This window comes from Gorilla gorilla, chromosome 7 (assembly GCF_029281585.2).
Source record: "Gorilla gorilla gorilla isolate KB3781 chromosome 7, NHGRI_mGorGor1-v2.1_pri, whole genome shotgun sequence".
NCBI lineage: Eukaryota > Metazoa > Chordata > Mammalia > Primates > Hominidae > Gorilla > Gorilla gorilla.
The window spans coordinates 35,217,953-35,235,349 of NC_073231.2; the positions used below are offsets into that span (position 1 = coordinate 35,217,953).

General features: G+C 39.0%; 1 protein-coding gene and 1 pseudogene across 1 annotated transcript in view; both read right to left on the minus strand.

Moving 5' to 3' along the window:
- Window positions 1-2,252: 2,252 nt before the first annotated feature.
- Window positions 2,253-10,463, minus strand: LOC101129453 (acyl-CoA:lysophosphatidylglycerol acyltransferase 1-like; annotated as a pseudogene).
- Window positions 10,464-14,582: 4,119 nt separating this feature from the next.
- PURG (purine rich element binding protein G) overlaps window positions 14,583-17,397 on the minus strand; it is a 37,821-nt gene continuing 35,006 nt past the window's right edge. The window contains exon 3 of the mRNA XM_019031889.4: window positions 14,583-15,479. Within this exon, the coding sequence (XP_018887434.1) occupies window positions 15,375-15,479 (105 nt within the window). The 3' untranslated portion in view covers window positions 14,583-15,374. The remainder of the gene's footprint in view (window positions 15,480-17,397) is intronic.

The following is a 17,397-nucleotide window of genomic DNA, read 5'->3' on the forward strand; positions in this document are numbered from 1 at the left end:
AAAATAGTTCGAGAGTTTCTTAAAAAGTTAAACATATACTTACCATGTGATCCAGTCATTCTATTCCTAGATGTTTACCAAAGAGAAGTGAAAGCAAATGTACATAACAGTACTTGAATACAACTTTTTATAGGAGCTTTATTTTTAATAGCCAGAGACTGAATTAAGCCAAATGTTCATCAATAAATGAATAAATGAACACATTCAGCATCCATATAAATTCAGCATATCCATATCCATGGGATAATATAAATAAATGAACTATTGATACATACAACAATATGGCTGAATCTCAAAATAAATATGCTGAGTAAAAGAAACCAGATTAAAAAATAGTACATATTATACGAGTCAATTTAAAACTCTAGAAAATGCAAAGTTATCTGTGTTGATATAAAGTAGGTCAGTGGTTGCCTGGTGATAGGATCAGAATGGGTGTCAGAGAGGGAAGGAAACTTTTTTTTTTTTTTTTTTTTTTTTTTGAGACGGAGTCTCGCTCTTTTGCTCGGGCTGGAGTGCAGTGGCGTGATCTCGGCTTACTGCAACTTCCACCTCCCAGGTTCAAGCGATTCTCCTGCCTCGGCCTCCTGAGTAGCTGGGATGGGGTTTCACCATGTTGGTTGGCCAGGATGGTCTCAATCTCTTGACCTCATGATCCGCCCGCCTCGGCCTCCCAAAGTGCTGAGATTACAGGCTTGAGCCACTGCGCCCGGCCAGGGAAGGAAACTTTTTTGGGTCGTGAATATATTTTTTTTATTATTATTTTTCAAATTCTCCTAGATCCTGAGGATGTGCTTATTCTTTTGATTGTGGTGAGGCTTTCATGGTTGTATACATAATCAACACTTACCCAATTGTACATTTGAAATATGCACAATGGTTTGTATGTCATTTATGCTGCAATAAAATAATTAAAACATGCATCTTTTATGACCAAGACACTTCACTTAAGATATGTGTAAAATGTGTTTAATATAGCCTTGGTTGACACTGTAAGAATCTGTGAACAATGCAATGCCCATTATTAGGGGATTATTTAAATAAATGTTGATGTCTTCACACGATGGAATTACAAAATACTAAAAAGAATTTTACTCATGTCTATACACAGAAAGATACTCAAGATATTTTAAATATAAGAAATAGACTGGGTGTGGTGGCTTATGCCTATAATCCCAGCACTTTGGGAGGTCAAGGTGGGCGGACTGCTTAAGCCCAGGAGTTCGAGATCAGGATGGGCAATATGGTGAAACCCCGTTTCTACAAGAGAAAAAAAATATTAGCTGGGCATGGTGGCATGTGCCTGTAGTTCTGGCTACTCAGGAGGCTGAGGTGGGAGGATTGTTTGAGCCCCAGAGGTCAAGGTTGCAGTGATCTGTGATCATGACACTGCACTTCAGCCAATGTGAAAGAGTGAGAGCCTGTCTCAAAATAAATAAATAAATAAATAATTTGCTTGCTGCTGGAGATATACAATGGTATAGCCACTGTAGACAACAGTTTGACAGTTATTCCAAAAATTAAACATAGAGTTACCATATGACCCAGAAATTCCACTCCTCGTTATCATATATACCCAAGAGAATTGAAAATACATGCTCATGTAAAAACTTGTACATGAATGCTCATAGCAGCATTATTCATAATAGTCAAAAAGTGGAAACAACCCAAATGTCCATCTGATAAATGGATAAACAAAAAGTGCTATAGCCATATGATGGAATATTATTCATAAAAAGGAATAAAAAGGAATGAAGTGCTGGTATATCCTACAGCATGGGTTAACCTGAAAGAAGCCAGACATAGAAAGCCACATATTGTATGATTCCATTGATATGTAATGTTCAGAACGGGGAACCCCTAGAGACAGTAGATTAGTGGCTGACAGAGGCTGAGTGAGAGGAAGAATTGGGACTGATTGCTAATAGATATGGTATTTCTTTTTGCAAGGATGAAAATATTCTAGGTGATATGGTGATGATTACACAACACAGTGAATATAATAAAACAACCAAATGCATACTTTCAAATAGCGAATTTTATGTTATATGAAGTACATATCAATTTCTTTTTATTACTAATTGTCATTTCAGTAGAGTTTTAAAATATCCCAAAGGGTAATAAATATTAATCCATCCACAGAATTTCTCTTGCTTTTTAAAATATATTCTGATTCGCACATGTAAAATAACGCACACTTATGAAAGAAAGTCTGAACTCCTATGGTGACCTTCACAAGTCCAAGTCAATTCCTAAAACAGGCAATGGTAAAAATACTGAATGATGTTGTACCACATATAGACTGACAAAAATGCAAAAGACTGTGTGAGGAATAGCCACATATTTCTGAGGGTCATTTCCCTGGAAACAGCTTCCTTATGGCCCTTGGAAGGTGGAAAAGCTCCTGTTTCATAAAAATGTGATAAGAGGTCCTCTTTTTCAATAAACCATAGATAGATCCCATTGGTAAGGTCATCAGTCTCCAGAGATACATCTTTAACTGGAAAGATCCTGTAATGTACATGTGTGACTGTTGGTTTCCTGAACCCAAGGATCCAGGTTTGAATATTGATAGGTTCAGCTTTAGGATAAGCTATTGTTGTATCTATTATCCACTGGAGGCCTTTTGATTTGTTAATTCTTTAGCATCTCCTCCTGCTGGACTTCCATTTCCCTGTTGTGCTACAAGTGCATTCAGAATAATTTTTGTTGCCCCAGATCTTTACAGAGTAACGTGTAAGAAATGGCAAGTTATTTTTCTCTGCAAATGCCTGACTTGTTTCTCACCTCTTCCTGAGGAAGCCCCTTCCTGGAAACGAAATAATTCATTTTCAATCTCTGCTCCTGTAATTACTTTCTAAGTGCTTCTTGAGAAGCAGCAGCTGTTGGTCACGATAAGATCTTCCCTGTTTTATAAAAAAGTCTCCGTGAACTAGAGAAACAATTCCAAAGTCTGTGTACTTAAAAATATGATCCATCAACCACATCATCTGAGCAGCACCCAGTCCTTTGTCCTGGAGGCACATCGTCAGTGCGCACACATCTGCTGTAGCCTGATGATTCCCCAACATCACTGCTTCATTTTTGAAATTGCTTTAATATCTCTTCCCCATTCTTTTTTTTTTTTTTTTGAGACAGAGTCTAGCTCTGTCACCCAGGCTGGAGTGTAGTGGTGCGATCTCTGCTCACTGCAACTTCCACCTCCTGGGTTCAAGTGATTCTCCTGCCTCAGCCTCCCAAGTAGCTGGGATTACAGGTGCACGCCACCATGCCCAGCTAATTTTTGTATATATATGTATTTTTTTGAGATGGAGTTTCGCTATTTTTGCCCAGGGTGGAGTGCAATGGCATGATCTCAGCTCACTGCAACCTCTGTCCCCTGGGTTCAAGCGATTCTCCTGCCTCAGCCTCCTGAGTAGCCAGGATTACAGGAACCTGCCACCACACCTGGCTAATCAATTTTTTTAAGTATTATTTTTAAAAAGCTGTGAAGAGCACAAGTTGTAATGTTAAGAAAAGTAATATGGATATAGTATAATTAGGTATAGTAAAACATAATTTTACTTAAAAATTAAGGCCCTGTGTGGTGGCTCATGCCTGTAATCCCAGCACTTTGGGAGGCCAAGGTGGGTGGATCACTTGAGGCCATGAGTTTGAGACAAGCCTGGCCAACATGGCAAAAACCCATCTCTATTAAAAAAAAAAAAAAGAAAAATTAGCTGGGTGTGGTGACACATGCCTACAATCCCAGCTACTCGGGAGGCTGAGGCAGAAGAATCACTTGAACCTGGGAGGTGGAGGTTACAGTGAGCCAAAATTGCACCATTGCACTCCAGCCTGGGTGACAGAGCAAGACTCTGTCTCAAAATGTATACATATTCCAAATTAATTGATATACATACACATATATGCTTGGACATACAAAAAGATTTTTTAAATTATATTCATATGTTAATATATGTATATAATTAATTTGGAGGACTATTCACTGAACTGTGGAAAACGAATAGTAGAGTTTTGCTATTAAATATGTCATATCAAAATCATTTTAAAATCGTCTTTTAAGTGAAAATCATTTTATACTTTCTATTTGTACAAACTTAGCTTTTTGTATATTGAAAGAAATGGTTTTCATTCAATAGATAAGATATATATGTGAGATATTTGTATGTTAAAATAGTTTGGGTTTTTAAAAAAATTATTATTATTATACTTTAAGTTTTAGGGTACGTGTGCACAATGTGCAGGTTAGTTACATATGTATACATGTGCCATGCTGGTGCACTGCACCCACTAACTCGTCATCTAGCATTAGGTATATCTCCCAATGCTATCCCTCCCCCCTCCCCCCACCCCACAACAGTCCCCAGAGTGTGATGTTCCCCTTCCTGTGTCCATGTGTTCTCATTGTTCAATTCCCACCTATAAGTGAGAACATGCAGTGTTTGGTTTTTTGTTCTTGCGATAGTTTACTGAGAATGATGATTTCCAATTTCACCCATGTCCCTACAAAGGACATGAACTCATCATTTTTTATGGCTGCATAGTATTCCATGGTGTGTATGTGCCACATTTTCTTAATCCAGTCTATCATTGTTAGACATTTGGGTTGGTTCCAAGTCTTTGCTATTGTGAATAATGCCGCAATAAACATACCTGTGCATGTGTCTTTATAGCAGCATGATTTATAGTCCTTTGGGTATATACCCAGTAATGGGATGGCTGAATCAAATGGTATTTCTAGTTCTAGATCCCTGAGGAATCGCCACACTGACTTCCACAATGGTTGAACTAGTTTCCAGTCCCACCAACAGTGTAAAAGTGTTCCTATTTCTCCACATCCTCTCCAGCACCTGTTGTTTCCTGACTTTTTAATGATTGCCATTCTAACTGGTGTGAGATGGTATCTCATTGTGGTTTTGATTTGCATTTCTCTGATGGCCAGTGATGGTGAGCATTTTTTCATGTGTCTTTTGGCTGCATAAATGTCTTCTTTTGAGAAGTGTCTGTTCACGTCCTTTGCCCACTTTTTGATGGGGTTGTTTGTTTTTTTCTTGTAAATTTGTTGGAGTTCATTGTAGATTCTGGATATTAGCCCTTTGTCAGATGAGTAGGTTGCAAAAATTTTCTCCCATTTTGTAGGTTGCCTGTTCACTCTGATGGTAGTTTCTTTTGCTGTGCAGAAGCTCTTTAGTTTAATGAGATCCCATTTGTCAATTTCGGCTTTTGTTGCCATTGCTTTTGGTGTTTTAGACATGAAGTCCTTGCCCATGCCTATGTCCTGAATGGTAATGCCAGGTTTTCTTCTAGGGTTTTTATGGTTTTAGGTCTAACGTTTAAGTCTTTAATCCATCTTTAATTGATTTTTGTATAAGGTATAAGGAAGGGATCCAGTTTCAGCTTTCTACATATGGCTAGCCAGTTTTCCCAGCACCATTTATTAAATAGGGAATCCTTTCCCCACTGCTTGTTTTTCTCAGGTTTGTCGAAGATCAGATAGTTGTAGATATGCGGCATTATATCTGAGGGCTCTGTTCTGTTCCATTGATCTATATCTCTGTTTTGGTACCAGTACCATGCTGTTTTGGTTACTGTAGACTTGTAGTATGGTTTGAAGTCAGGTAGTGTGATGCCTCCAGCTTTGTTCTTTTGGCTCAGGATTGACTTGGCGATGCGGGCTCTTTTTTGGTTCCATATGAACTTTAAAGTAGTTTTTTCCAATTCTGTGAAGAAAGTAATTGGTAGGTTGATGGGGATGGCATTGAATTTGTAAATTACCTTGGGCAGTATGGCCATTTTCACGATATTGATTCTTCCTACCCATGAGCATGGAATGTTCTTCCATTTGTTTGTATCCTCTTTTATTTCCTTGAGCAGTGGTTTGTAGTTCTCCTTGAAGAGGTCCTTCACTTCCCTTGTAAGTTGGATTCCAGGTATTTTATTCTCTTTGAAGCAATTGTGAATGGGAGTTCACTCATGATTTGGCTCTCTGTTTGTCTGCTGTTGGTGTATAAGAATGCTTGTGATTTTTGTACATTGATTTTGTATCCTGAGACTTTGCTTATCAGCTTAAGGAGATTTTGGGCTGAGACAATGGGGTTTTCTAGATATACAATCATGTCGTCTGCAAACAGGGACAATTTGACTTCCTCTTTTCCTAATTGAATACCCTTTATTAATAGTTTGGGTTTTTTTGGTTCTTTTTGAAACAGAGTCTCGCTCTGTTGCCCAGGTTGGAGTGCAGTGGTGCGATCATGGCTCACGGCAGCCTTGACCACTGGGGCTCAAGTAATCCTCTAACCTCAGCCTCCTGAGTAGCTGGGACCACAGGCATGTGCCACCACACCCAGCTAATGTATTTATTTATTTTTTTGTAGAGACAGGGTTTTGCTATGTTGCCCAGGCTGGTCTTGAACAGCTGGGCTCAAGGTATCCTCCCACCTCAGCCTCCCAAAATAGTCTCTGAAGTTTTAAAGTATTTGATTTTTTTGCAATAGAAAATTGACAATTGAGCTTAAGAGTATTCACTAATACTTTAATATTACTTTTAAGTTTATTACTTATGGTCAGTTCAGATTCTAATTAGGGTGACTGTTTTCCTCCAGTTTTGAGTATAGGAATACAAATTATCTCCCTCTCAAACCGAGCAAAATAAGCCTGACCATTTCATTAATGCCTGAGATTTGCTTTGTGATCTCAAATGCCTCCATGCAATGGCATGGCAGCCCTGGGAGTGTGCCTCTCTGATCTCCTACTTCAGGGAGGGTAAGTAACTAAAGGTACAAACTGCTGTGTTCTGACTTCCATTCCTGTGTTCAGGCCAGGGCTCCACTTCCCCTTCACTGTTCCCATTGACTGCTCATGGCAGGATACTAAGGCAGGCCCATTTCTGAAGACATAGGACTCCTCTAAAAAGTACCTTTGGCTTAAGCATTCCCTGTTAGCCTTGCTGAATCTTCCTTATTGCAATGCTGCAAACCAAGCTCTTTGTTCTCTCCTTTATAGGGGTGGGATCATAATGGAGTCTGATGTCTCACCCAGCCTCCTGCAGCTCCCCATTTTCCCTCACCAGCATTTGACCCAGTACATCTCTTACGTGTCTAATCCTATCTTGGCTTTGGCTTCTCAGATGTCCTGTGCTACCAAAAGTAGTATCAAGAATGATCCAAGAAAACAGGTGGTAAGATTATGATTTGGAATTGACCTACTAACCCTCCAGTGGGCAAAGAGGATATTAACTTGGTTGATAGGTGGGGTGTGGATAGTCAGTAGCATAAGGTGGTGAGTCACAGGTGAAAGGTTTCATCGATGGTGACCTGGGAAGATGTCCTGGTGGGGAGGAAAGATGTTGCAGGTGTGATGATTGAAGCATTTGAAACTTATGGAGAGAAAAATGTCCTCAAAGACAGCAGAATTGTTGGCTGTTTACTGCTAAGTTGTATTGCTGCTAGCTAAGGGATAATGAGAGCAGTTAAGCAAGCAGTAAATGGCTAAGTGTGGGAGGCAAGAGGCTTTTTGGCATCTTACAAGAAGGCCCTTACCTTCTGCAGGGTGGGAGAGCAGACACGGTGGAACAGGTGAAAATCAAATAGTTAGAACTGCAGAGATCCCTAGATGTTTGAATATTCAGTGAAGAATAGGTTGCCAGCGGTGGGGGCTGGGGGGGTTCGGGGAACACCTGGGACTCTGGGAAAACTTGGGACCCTGAAAACTGGGATGAGGGTATGTAGATGGAGGCCCTTGAATGTATTGTCTAGGCAGACTGCCACCTTCTTTCCCAATCCTTTGGGCTTGCACAAGTGCCCCATCCTTTCTGGTAAGAGCTAGTGCTCTATTGTGTAAGAAGATGCTGCAGAAGCCCCTCCTTCACAAGGCAACACATGTTTCCCAGTAGGTGCCCTCATCTCTCTTACTTGATACTTAAGGTTCAGTCCCAGCATAACATGGGTGGGTACATGCTGGGGACGATTAAGTAAAAAGGAGACTATGCACCAGATGAGCCACAGGAATAAGCCAGTGGGAGCCAGAGGAGGGCACCTTGGCCTATACTTTGAAAGTGCTTGATCAAAGGGCTTGGAATGGAAGTTTCTCAGAAACTGAGATCTAACACGTTGGCCAGGACCCCAGGGAACAGGGCAAACTCACTGTGAGGGTGGTTCTTAGAAGTCCGGGAAGAGTGATGACCAATGCACAGTGAAGGGGAAAATTCTGAGTTGCCTTTAGCAGGAAAGACATCTGCAACAAGTCCAGGCTGCAGTGCAAGCAACACTGCTCATTGGTCCATGGGATCAGAGGGAGGGATAAAGAGGCTGAGGGAAGTGGGGGCTTGAGAATGAACCCTAGGAACATTCAGCCTCCTGCCACTTCAGTGACATTATTTAGGAGGTCTATTAGGGCATGCCAGGACATCTTCACCAAAGTAAAAAAAAAAAAAAAAAAGAAGCGGGCACCTCTTATATCCCTACTCCATACAGTAAGCTAAGGATCCTGGCAAACCTCTTTGGGTTCAGGAGACAACACATTCCACAGATAAGAATACTGCTGTGCCACATATACTGCCAGCTTTGAGTAGGTCTCAGAGCAGGAAAGGGCACTGCAACAGGTGAAATGGCCTTAGTTCTTAGTCTGCATGACTGGGCATATCCAAGCCTTTGGAATGTCAGTGTAGGGAAAAGAAGCAGTAGGAAAAGACAGAGTTTGTATCAAACCCCAGGGAGAGAATCACCTTGTAGCCCCTGGGATCCTAGAAGAAGATCATGCCGACCACTGCAGAGAACTACACACCTTTTGAGAAGCTGTTATTACATGCCTGTAATCCCCGCACGTTGGAAGGTCAAGGTGGGAAGATCGCTTGAGGCAGGAGTTTGAGACCAGCCTGGGTGATACAGAGAGACCCTGTCTCCATTAAAAAAAAAAAATTAGCTAGGCATGGTGGTGCGTGCCTGCAGTCCCAGCTACTCGGGAGGCTGAGGTGGGAGGATTCCTCGAGCCCAGGAGGTTGAGGCTGCCTTGAGCTATGATCGCATAGGCAGTCCAAACCGCCTTATTCCTTTCACCTTCAATAGATTCATCAGAACCCTCTTCCATCTCACATATATGGCCATATGGAAGTTCTCATAGGACCAGCTACAGGAGGAGGGAAAAGACTGAACTTGGTTTATAGATGAGGTGGGTCTGTATGTAGATGCAAACTGAAAATTGGTGAGGTGGCTTTGAAAGACAGTGGAGAGGGAGAATCTTCCCAATGGGAAGCAGTGCACCTGGTCATCTACTTTGCAAGGAAGAAGTGGCCTGGGTAAGCATATTTACAGTTCCTGGGCAGTGATCGATGGTCTGGCTGTCTGGCCAGAAGCCTGGGAGGAAAAGGACTGGAAGATAGGGTCGAAGAGGCCTGGGGTAGAAGCTTGTGGGTGCACATATGGGAGCAGGCACAGACTGTGAAAACTTTTTTTTTTTTTTTTTTGAGATGGAGTCTTACTCTGTAACCCAGACTGGAGTACAGTGATGCAATCTTGATTCACTGCAACCTCTGCCTCTTGGATTCAAGCAATTCTCTTGCCTCAGCCTCCCGAGTAGCTGGGATTACAGACATGCGCCACCACGCCTGGCTAATTTTTGTTGTTGTATTTTTAGTAGAGATGGGGTTTTACCATGTTGCCCAGGCTGGTCTCCAACTCCCAGCCTCAAGTGATCCACCTGCCTTGGCCTCCCAAAGTGCTATGATTACAGATGTGAGCCACCACACCCAGCCCAGACTGTGAAGAGTTTTGTATCACATGTTAATGTCCACCAGAAGCCATCCATCATGGGAGAGGCACTGAACAACCAAGTTGACAAAGTGACTTGGACAGTCGACCTGAATCAGACTGCCATTGGCCACCTCAGAATTGGCAGGATGGGCACAGCAATAGAGTGGCCATGGCAGCAGAGACAGAGGCATCCAACTAAGGGACCACTTCACAGCAAAGGAGGTGGATGGTGTTAAGTAGAACATGAAAACCACACCATCCAAAGACTAGCATCACAGAACGCAGAAATAGCCCATGAGTCAGTTATGCTCCCGGTAGAAGGAAATTTGAGAGATGCATTTTCATAGCCACCACAGACTCCTATGGGCACTGAACAGCTCTAAGTCTCCACTCAACTGGTCCACAGATCCAGCTGTGGTGCTCTGAAATCTATCGTCACGTTTGCCCTGCAGGTGGGCTTCTCCTAGGCTGCTCCCAGCCAATAACTGGGTGTGACAGGGATACTAAGCAGGCTGAACCCTCAAGATGCTGGCCTCTTCTGAAGAGTGACTTTGGCTCAAGGACTCCCCCTAGTCCTGGCTGAAACTTGCTTATAATTGTGCTGCAGTCTAAGAAGTAACTTCCTTTCTACCTCCCTCCTCTTTCCTCCTCTCTTCCTCACAGGGGCAGACTTGCATCTGAGTCTGATGTCTCCTCCACCAGCTCCTTCTCCATTTTCCCTCACTGGCATTTCCTTTAATAAATCTCTTGCACATCTAATTCCACCTTGGAATCTGCTTCTTGGAGGACCCAGACTAACACAGATGGCATGTATATGTGCTGGTGGGTGTCTAAGGTAGAAAGGCAACTATGTCAATCTTGCATGCTAAGTGTAGTCAACTGGGAGCAGCTGCCAGGAGAGTGCTGAGTTGAGAAAGACTCTAGAGCTGTATCTGGCCATTTGAAATAAATACTATGGCCTATTTTTTTTTTTTTTAAGACAAGGTCTTGCTCTGTCACCCAGGCTGGAGTGCAGTAGCATGATCACAGCCCACTGAAGCCTTGACCTCCTGGGCTCAAGCGATCCTCCAGCCTCAGCGTCCTGAGTAGCTGGGACTACAGGTGCATGCCACCAAGCCCAGCTAATTTTTGTATTTTTTCTAGAGATGGGGTTTCACCATGTTGCCTAGGCTGGTCTCTAACTCCTGGGCTCAAGCAATCTGCCTGCTTCGGCCTCCTAAAATGCTGGGATTACAGGTGTGAGCTGCTCCCAGTTGCTATCGTTTATTGGCAAGGTCTACCATGAGGGTTAAAGGAGGAACATCTTGATCTTTCATTAGTCACTTCTGCTGAATTTGGATGTTCCCTAAATCTATTAAGAAGGGTCATGGTCAGAGAGCTATTGTATGTAAAACTTTTGTTAATGATGAATGATATTTATAGTAAGAGTGAATGATTAATGATACCTAATGATTAATAATAATGATTATAAAAAATAACAGGCCAGGCACAGTGGCTTATGCCTGTAATCCTAGCACTTTGGGAGGCCAAGGCAGGAGGATTGCCTGAGTCCAGGAGTTTGAGGCTGCGGTGAGCCATGATGATGCCACTGCACTCCAGCCTGGGAGATAGACTGAGACTCTATTTCTCAAAAACAAACAAACAAGCAAAATAATAACAATGATTATACATTAATGTAATGATATGATTATGTAATATGATTAATGTTAATGCTAATGATGAATGATATTTATAAAACAGTATTCTATCACTGAAAATCCTAAAGTGATACTAAATGCAAGATAATATGTGGCTTAATCATATAAGCAATAATTTTCACACTGAAAGATGGTGGGTCACATGGAATCTAGAAAAAAAGATTTAAAGCATAAGGATTTGTTAGTGGTTTCCATCTCTGACTTGGGGTGACTGTGCTCTGAGCCAATATGCTGACGTGGTTATTCCTGCTTCTTGGCAGGTCTGTATCATGAAGCCCATCATAACATGATGCCATTCATGAATATTAGTCATTCCCCTTTACCTGATTTTATGCTTGCCAATCAATGTTCTGACATTAAGCAGGTTTTAGAAGTAGATTTTCCAGCTGGGTGCAGTGGTTCAATGCCTGTAATCCCAGTACTTTGTAAGGATTGCTCAAGCCCAGGACTTTAAGACCAGGCTGGGCAATATAGGGAAATGCTGTCTCTACAAAAAATAAAAAATTAGCCAGTCATAGTGGCACGTGCCTGTGGTCTCAGCTACTTGGGAGGTTGAGGTGGGAGGATTGCTTGAGCCTGGGAGGTTGAGGCTGCAGTGAGCTGTGATCCTGCCACTGCACTGCAGCCTGAGCGTCAAAGTCAGACGCTGTCTCAAAAAAAGAAAGAAAAGGCAGATTTTCCTACTGGAAAGAGAATGTGCTGACCAGTTGATATAGGTATTCTAGTCAGTCTGGCATTTGATTTCTTTCCTTTAAAAAAAAAGTACTTTATAAATTATAAAATAATACACGCTTATCATGAAATAATATTCAAAAAGTATAAAAGCAAACTTCAAAGTTCACTTCTCATGCACAGCTTCTTTCCAAACCACTCCCCGGGTGTACCAATTTATTTTTTGTTGTAAGTTAATTGGTTTCTCCATTGAATATCTGATATTCAAGATGTTTTCTTTATGACCTTGTTTAAAAGGAATCTCTTGTGAATTCACTCAGAATGAACTAACAAAACTGAGTTTCTTTTTTTCTTTTTCTTTTTTACTTCTTCCTTCTTCAAAGTCTTCTTAGCTAAAAAAAAAACCCTGAACTTCCAAATGCACAAAACTGAGGGCCAGCCTTTTCATTCATTCCTTTTGATCTTCATGTGCCAGTGTTTTGTTAAGTCTTTTATGATGGGAAATTTGCTTCGCGAAAAGTGTAAGAGGAGAGCAATTTGGCATAATATGTGTAGTGCTGAATTCACTGAATTTCATGATTTATGCAGTCCTATGAACTACCACTCCCTTATTTTGTGTGTATTGTACTACTTTTTAGTTATTTTCCAAAAGTCTTTTCACCTCTCTTGAATCCCTGCCAAGGATAAAGGATAAAGTAGGAGGTAAGAAAAATAACTTTAGTCCTAGTGCAAGCCAGTATGCACCTACTTCAACAGTTTTTTAAAAAGATCGCATGAAGACAAATCTGAAATTATGTAGACTGCAGATTGGCTTTTTATTATTATTGGCCATTTTCAAACTCAAAGCAATTTCTGACGAGAAAAATTACTTCCCTAATACAAGTACTGTTAGGCTTTTAGTGTACATGGAATTTATTACGAAAGATTTTCCTTACTGGAAAGAGAACATTTGGGTCTGTTTTTGAAAATGCTTTCCCATAAGGATTTAGGGAAAACACCTTGAGCATAAGGTCTCTAAGGGAAAATTACTGTTTTAGGAACAGAAAAGACATCTTACCAAAATAATGCTAATAATGCTATGAAAGTGGATATAATTACGTAATTTAAAAAATGGTTTCACTTAGAGAGGGACTACGTTATTTTTACAGAGGAACAAAACTTACAAAATATATTCATGTTATTTAAGGCTGATAAGTTTTTTAAAAAATTTCACTACTACCAACGAAAGCTGATATGCATTTTTCAGGATAATCTTTTTGATGGGACAAACAATGATGAAAATTAATACAGAAATCTGGTTGACTGTGGGTGTAAAATTAGAGATATTTTCATGTAGATTAAACAGATTTTTCTTCCAAAAGAAAATGTGCAATTAATTTGTAGTACATTTATTATTTACCAGTTTTCATAAAATGGAATACAGTTAAGGTAGTTACAAAAATATATTGTAGAAATATCTTTGGTGAGAGGCTGTGATTTAGTAAATATTGCATTTATTTCAGATAGTCACAGAAGTAAGCTTAGGGTTCACATTGGCATTATTCTCTAAACTTCATTTTCTGATGTTAGAAGTTAGACACAATTTAATAGCTATTTGAGGCAAAAATTTACTGGGCCTGAAACTCTTTATATAATAAAGAACCATAGTGGTATGGGAATATCATTTCAGTCATCATACCTGCTAGATTCTTAGACTGATAGGTTTGATCATCTTCTATTTATGGTCAATGATTGTTGCTCAAGGAGCTTTAATACATTTGTTTCGATTTTTTCTTTTCAAATTTTAACATTACCCTTGAGTTAGGCAAAGTACCAAGGTCGGAATGCAAATTTACATAGTGCCTTTATATTGAATTTATCTCTGGCTTGGAAGAAAGAGCCCTCTGCCCTCATGAAGATATTAGCAGGTTCACTTGGCCTTCTGTTGTGATTTAATATAGATGCAGAAGATAAAAATCCAATAAAACCATTGCCATGAGTTTATCTATTATGACATTCTGGCATATGATGTCAGTTTGTCCTGGAAAATTCAAAATTAATTTTTTTGTCCCTATTTTCATATATGAGAAGTGGAACTTTTAATATCAGCATATAGAAATGGCCTTTTCAATGTCATGTGAGTTGCAATAAAGGTTTTGAAGGCATACTTGCTTTCGTGCAAGTGTTATCTCCTGGCTCAACCAGGTGATAAAACCTTATTAATAAATTACAATAAAGGCACTGTAATAGACTGGATTGGCACATTTTTGATCTTCTCAACTTACTTATTTCCAGTTCTGATAGGTCTAGTTTCTATAGATCCTACCTAAACATGATTTTGGAAGCCAGACAAACTGCATTGAAATTTATAAAGATACCATGAATTTGGGGGCACAAATGATATAATGAAATAAACACAAAATCAACTTTTGGGGCCCAATAGAGCTGAGATACTTTCCATAAAATAATTAAGAATCCAAACTAATCACACATATAAACAAGTTTATTAGATTGTCAGTGATACTTTGAGACAAATTCAAGTTATTTCATTTTACTTCATATAAACAGAGGAAGGGAGGAAAGTTTTAAACTTCAAGCTTTGTTCAGCATGTGTGCAGTTAGCATCCACAAAAGCACCATTGGGTATGGGAGAATTAGCACCACAGAATTTTAGGACCTAACTGTTAACATGCATCACTGAAAAACTTGGAACATAAAAACTGAAGTAGTACGTGGTATGGTCGATTATAAACAATACAAGGCAATTTATGATTTGTTCTCATACAGTACAATACAATCACAATAAATGAGAACCTTTTAAGAACAATACGGGACAAAAACCACCTTGCACCCTGTTAACACTAAAGCAGTTACAGATTTAAAAAAATGTTTCTGGTAAGAGGCAGTGGGTTGAAATTATCCCTCCCCCCTCAATTTTTAAATTCAGAGTTATATAGTTACATGATCTCTTAAGAAAGTATTTTCAAATCTATATGTCTCTCTACCTCAAGGCTGACAAATGGTGGTTTGAAAACGAAAGGCTTGATGAATTAAAAAAAAACAAAACCCAAAAACTGGATAGAGTCGAAAGGTACTTCAATGTGGTGGAAATTATTCAACATAAGATCAGTTTGGAAATGATGCCAGTGGTGTTGATACTTGTCTTCCCTTCCGTGGAGGAATGTCAAGTACTGAGGCCTTGCATTCACGATGAACTTCAGTTCATTTCTTTCACCGAATGCCTTTATTCTGAGGCGTAACATAAGAGATTTATTCCTTATTCCTCAACTGTTTTTGTAGTATCATGGGGCTGTTCCTTATGCTTGATTTGACAACAGTGAAAAAGGTTGATATTCTCTCTGGATTTGGGGTAATTTGTGAGCTAAAGAAAAAATATTAATTTGAATTTAGCAAACATGAAGTTTTCAAGGGAGTTCCACTATTTTTCACAGTACAAACCCATAATTAATCTCGTTGAAAACCTTTCTGTTAGAAAGCATGTAACAAACCCTCAATTTTTAGTTGTGTCTAGGCCAATTTTGGCATATTTGAAGCTACTGCATAAGAAATGTGTAATAAGGATTGATAGATACAGGTATATTCAGATCTCAATGAATTGATGCCAAGGAAAATATAATTTTACTCACCAAGAGAAGAATATACCTTGAAGCATCTATGCAGACACATGAATCAATCATGTATCTGCCCACCTTCTAATTCTGGAATAGTGATAACAGGGTCATTTAGGAAAAAGTACTCAATTACAGTACGGCAGCAATTTTATGTTGTATATATTTAACAGCAAAACATTTTTGAAAATAGAAATCAGTACTATATGGTAAGTTTACAATTCACCATTTCTATATTTGTAATACATGCGTTTATTTGTTTTCCAAGTTTAAAAAAATCCCACTAGGACCAACATCTTTCAGAACAACAATCTAACATTAAACAAAACTTCCTAAGGAAAATATTTAGCATCACAGAGAGTTGAGAAACGTCTGTTACTCAGCATCACAAAATACTCAATAGGTCTACATTGAAGATTCTTCATGCCATGACATTAACACACCTTTGGGTTAATATATCTTATTTTTAAAAGAAAACAAAGAGCCAAACCAAACAACTGACATGGAATTTGTGTTTGGTCTCCCCTTCACAAGGATAGACCTCTGATAAACTTGACTCCTTTCTGTAATCATGTAATGATCAGACTGTCTATGAAACTGCATGTACATTTAGTAAAACATTTAAAATTAGAGATGGAAAAATGGCCACCACAGAGAATGACTTAAAGATAAGTAAACTTACAGAAAAATGTGTTTTTGTAAAAGTGTACTGCCCCTCAAGCAAAAAAGAAAGTGGAGTTTGTCCACTTTGAAATAATTTTCTGTTGAAAAAATTTCTTGGATAAAAGCCTATCCTTATGAATGTCAGAAAGATGTTAAGGTTTCACTTGACAGGGTTGAACCCTTTTGAAAAAATTATCCTATGCTTTTTCTGCTGAACTAAATTCCTTGTATAAATCAAGTACTAATTTTCTGAAGAGGAAACAGCTATACACAGCAGCACATCCATGTTGATGATTTAAATTTGATAGTTCACCAGGCATGGCTGACTTGAGCAAAAAAGAAACAAACAGATGTTTTAATGTTTTAGAATTACACTAAAAAGTCTCAACTAAAACAAAATTGAATTATAATGGACTGGCTTAATAATTATGATTGCCTTTACATTTGATCAACATTTCAAGACAAGGCACCAATTAAAAGTGAGATTTAAAAATAAAAACTGTCCAAAAATTGTTCAATGAAAAAGCCTTCACATTTTACAACATTTTAAAATCTCAAATGATTGTAGACTAACTTAGACTAACAGTCTTGTTATCACATATACTTCTGTTATTCTTGAGTTTTATTTCTGTATTGTTCATTGGTTATATTGGTAACAATTTTTCTGTTAAGTTACAATAGTTTGAATTAACACATTATACCATAAGAGGCTTTAGAAAAACATGTAACTAGGATAAATTTATAAAAGGATAAAGAATAATTTAAGGGATTTTTGACATATTTTATACAGATGAATAGCTAGTTCAAGGTAATAAAGTGCCTTCTTTTCCAGGTAATTAATTTATCATTAAAATATTTTAAGGCTTTATAAGAAACTCAGTGCTATCAGAAGTTTGATAGCATATGGAGTTATGTTATTAATTAGCATTCTTTTGTAGTTCTTATTTCATGTAATCTTCAATCCATAAGGTATTAATATATTTTAATAATTAGCAGCTTAAAATTATA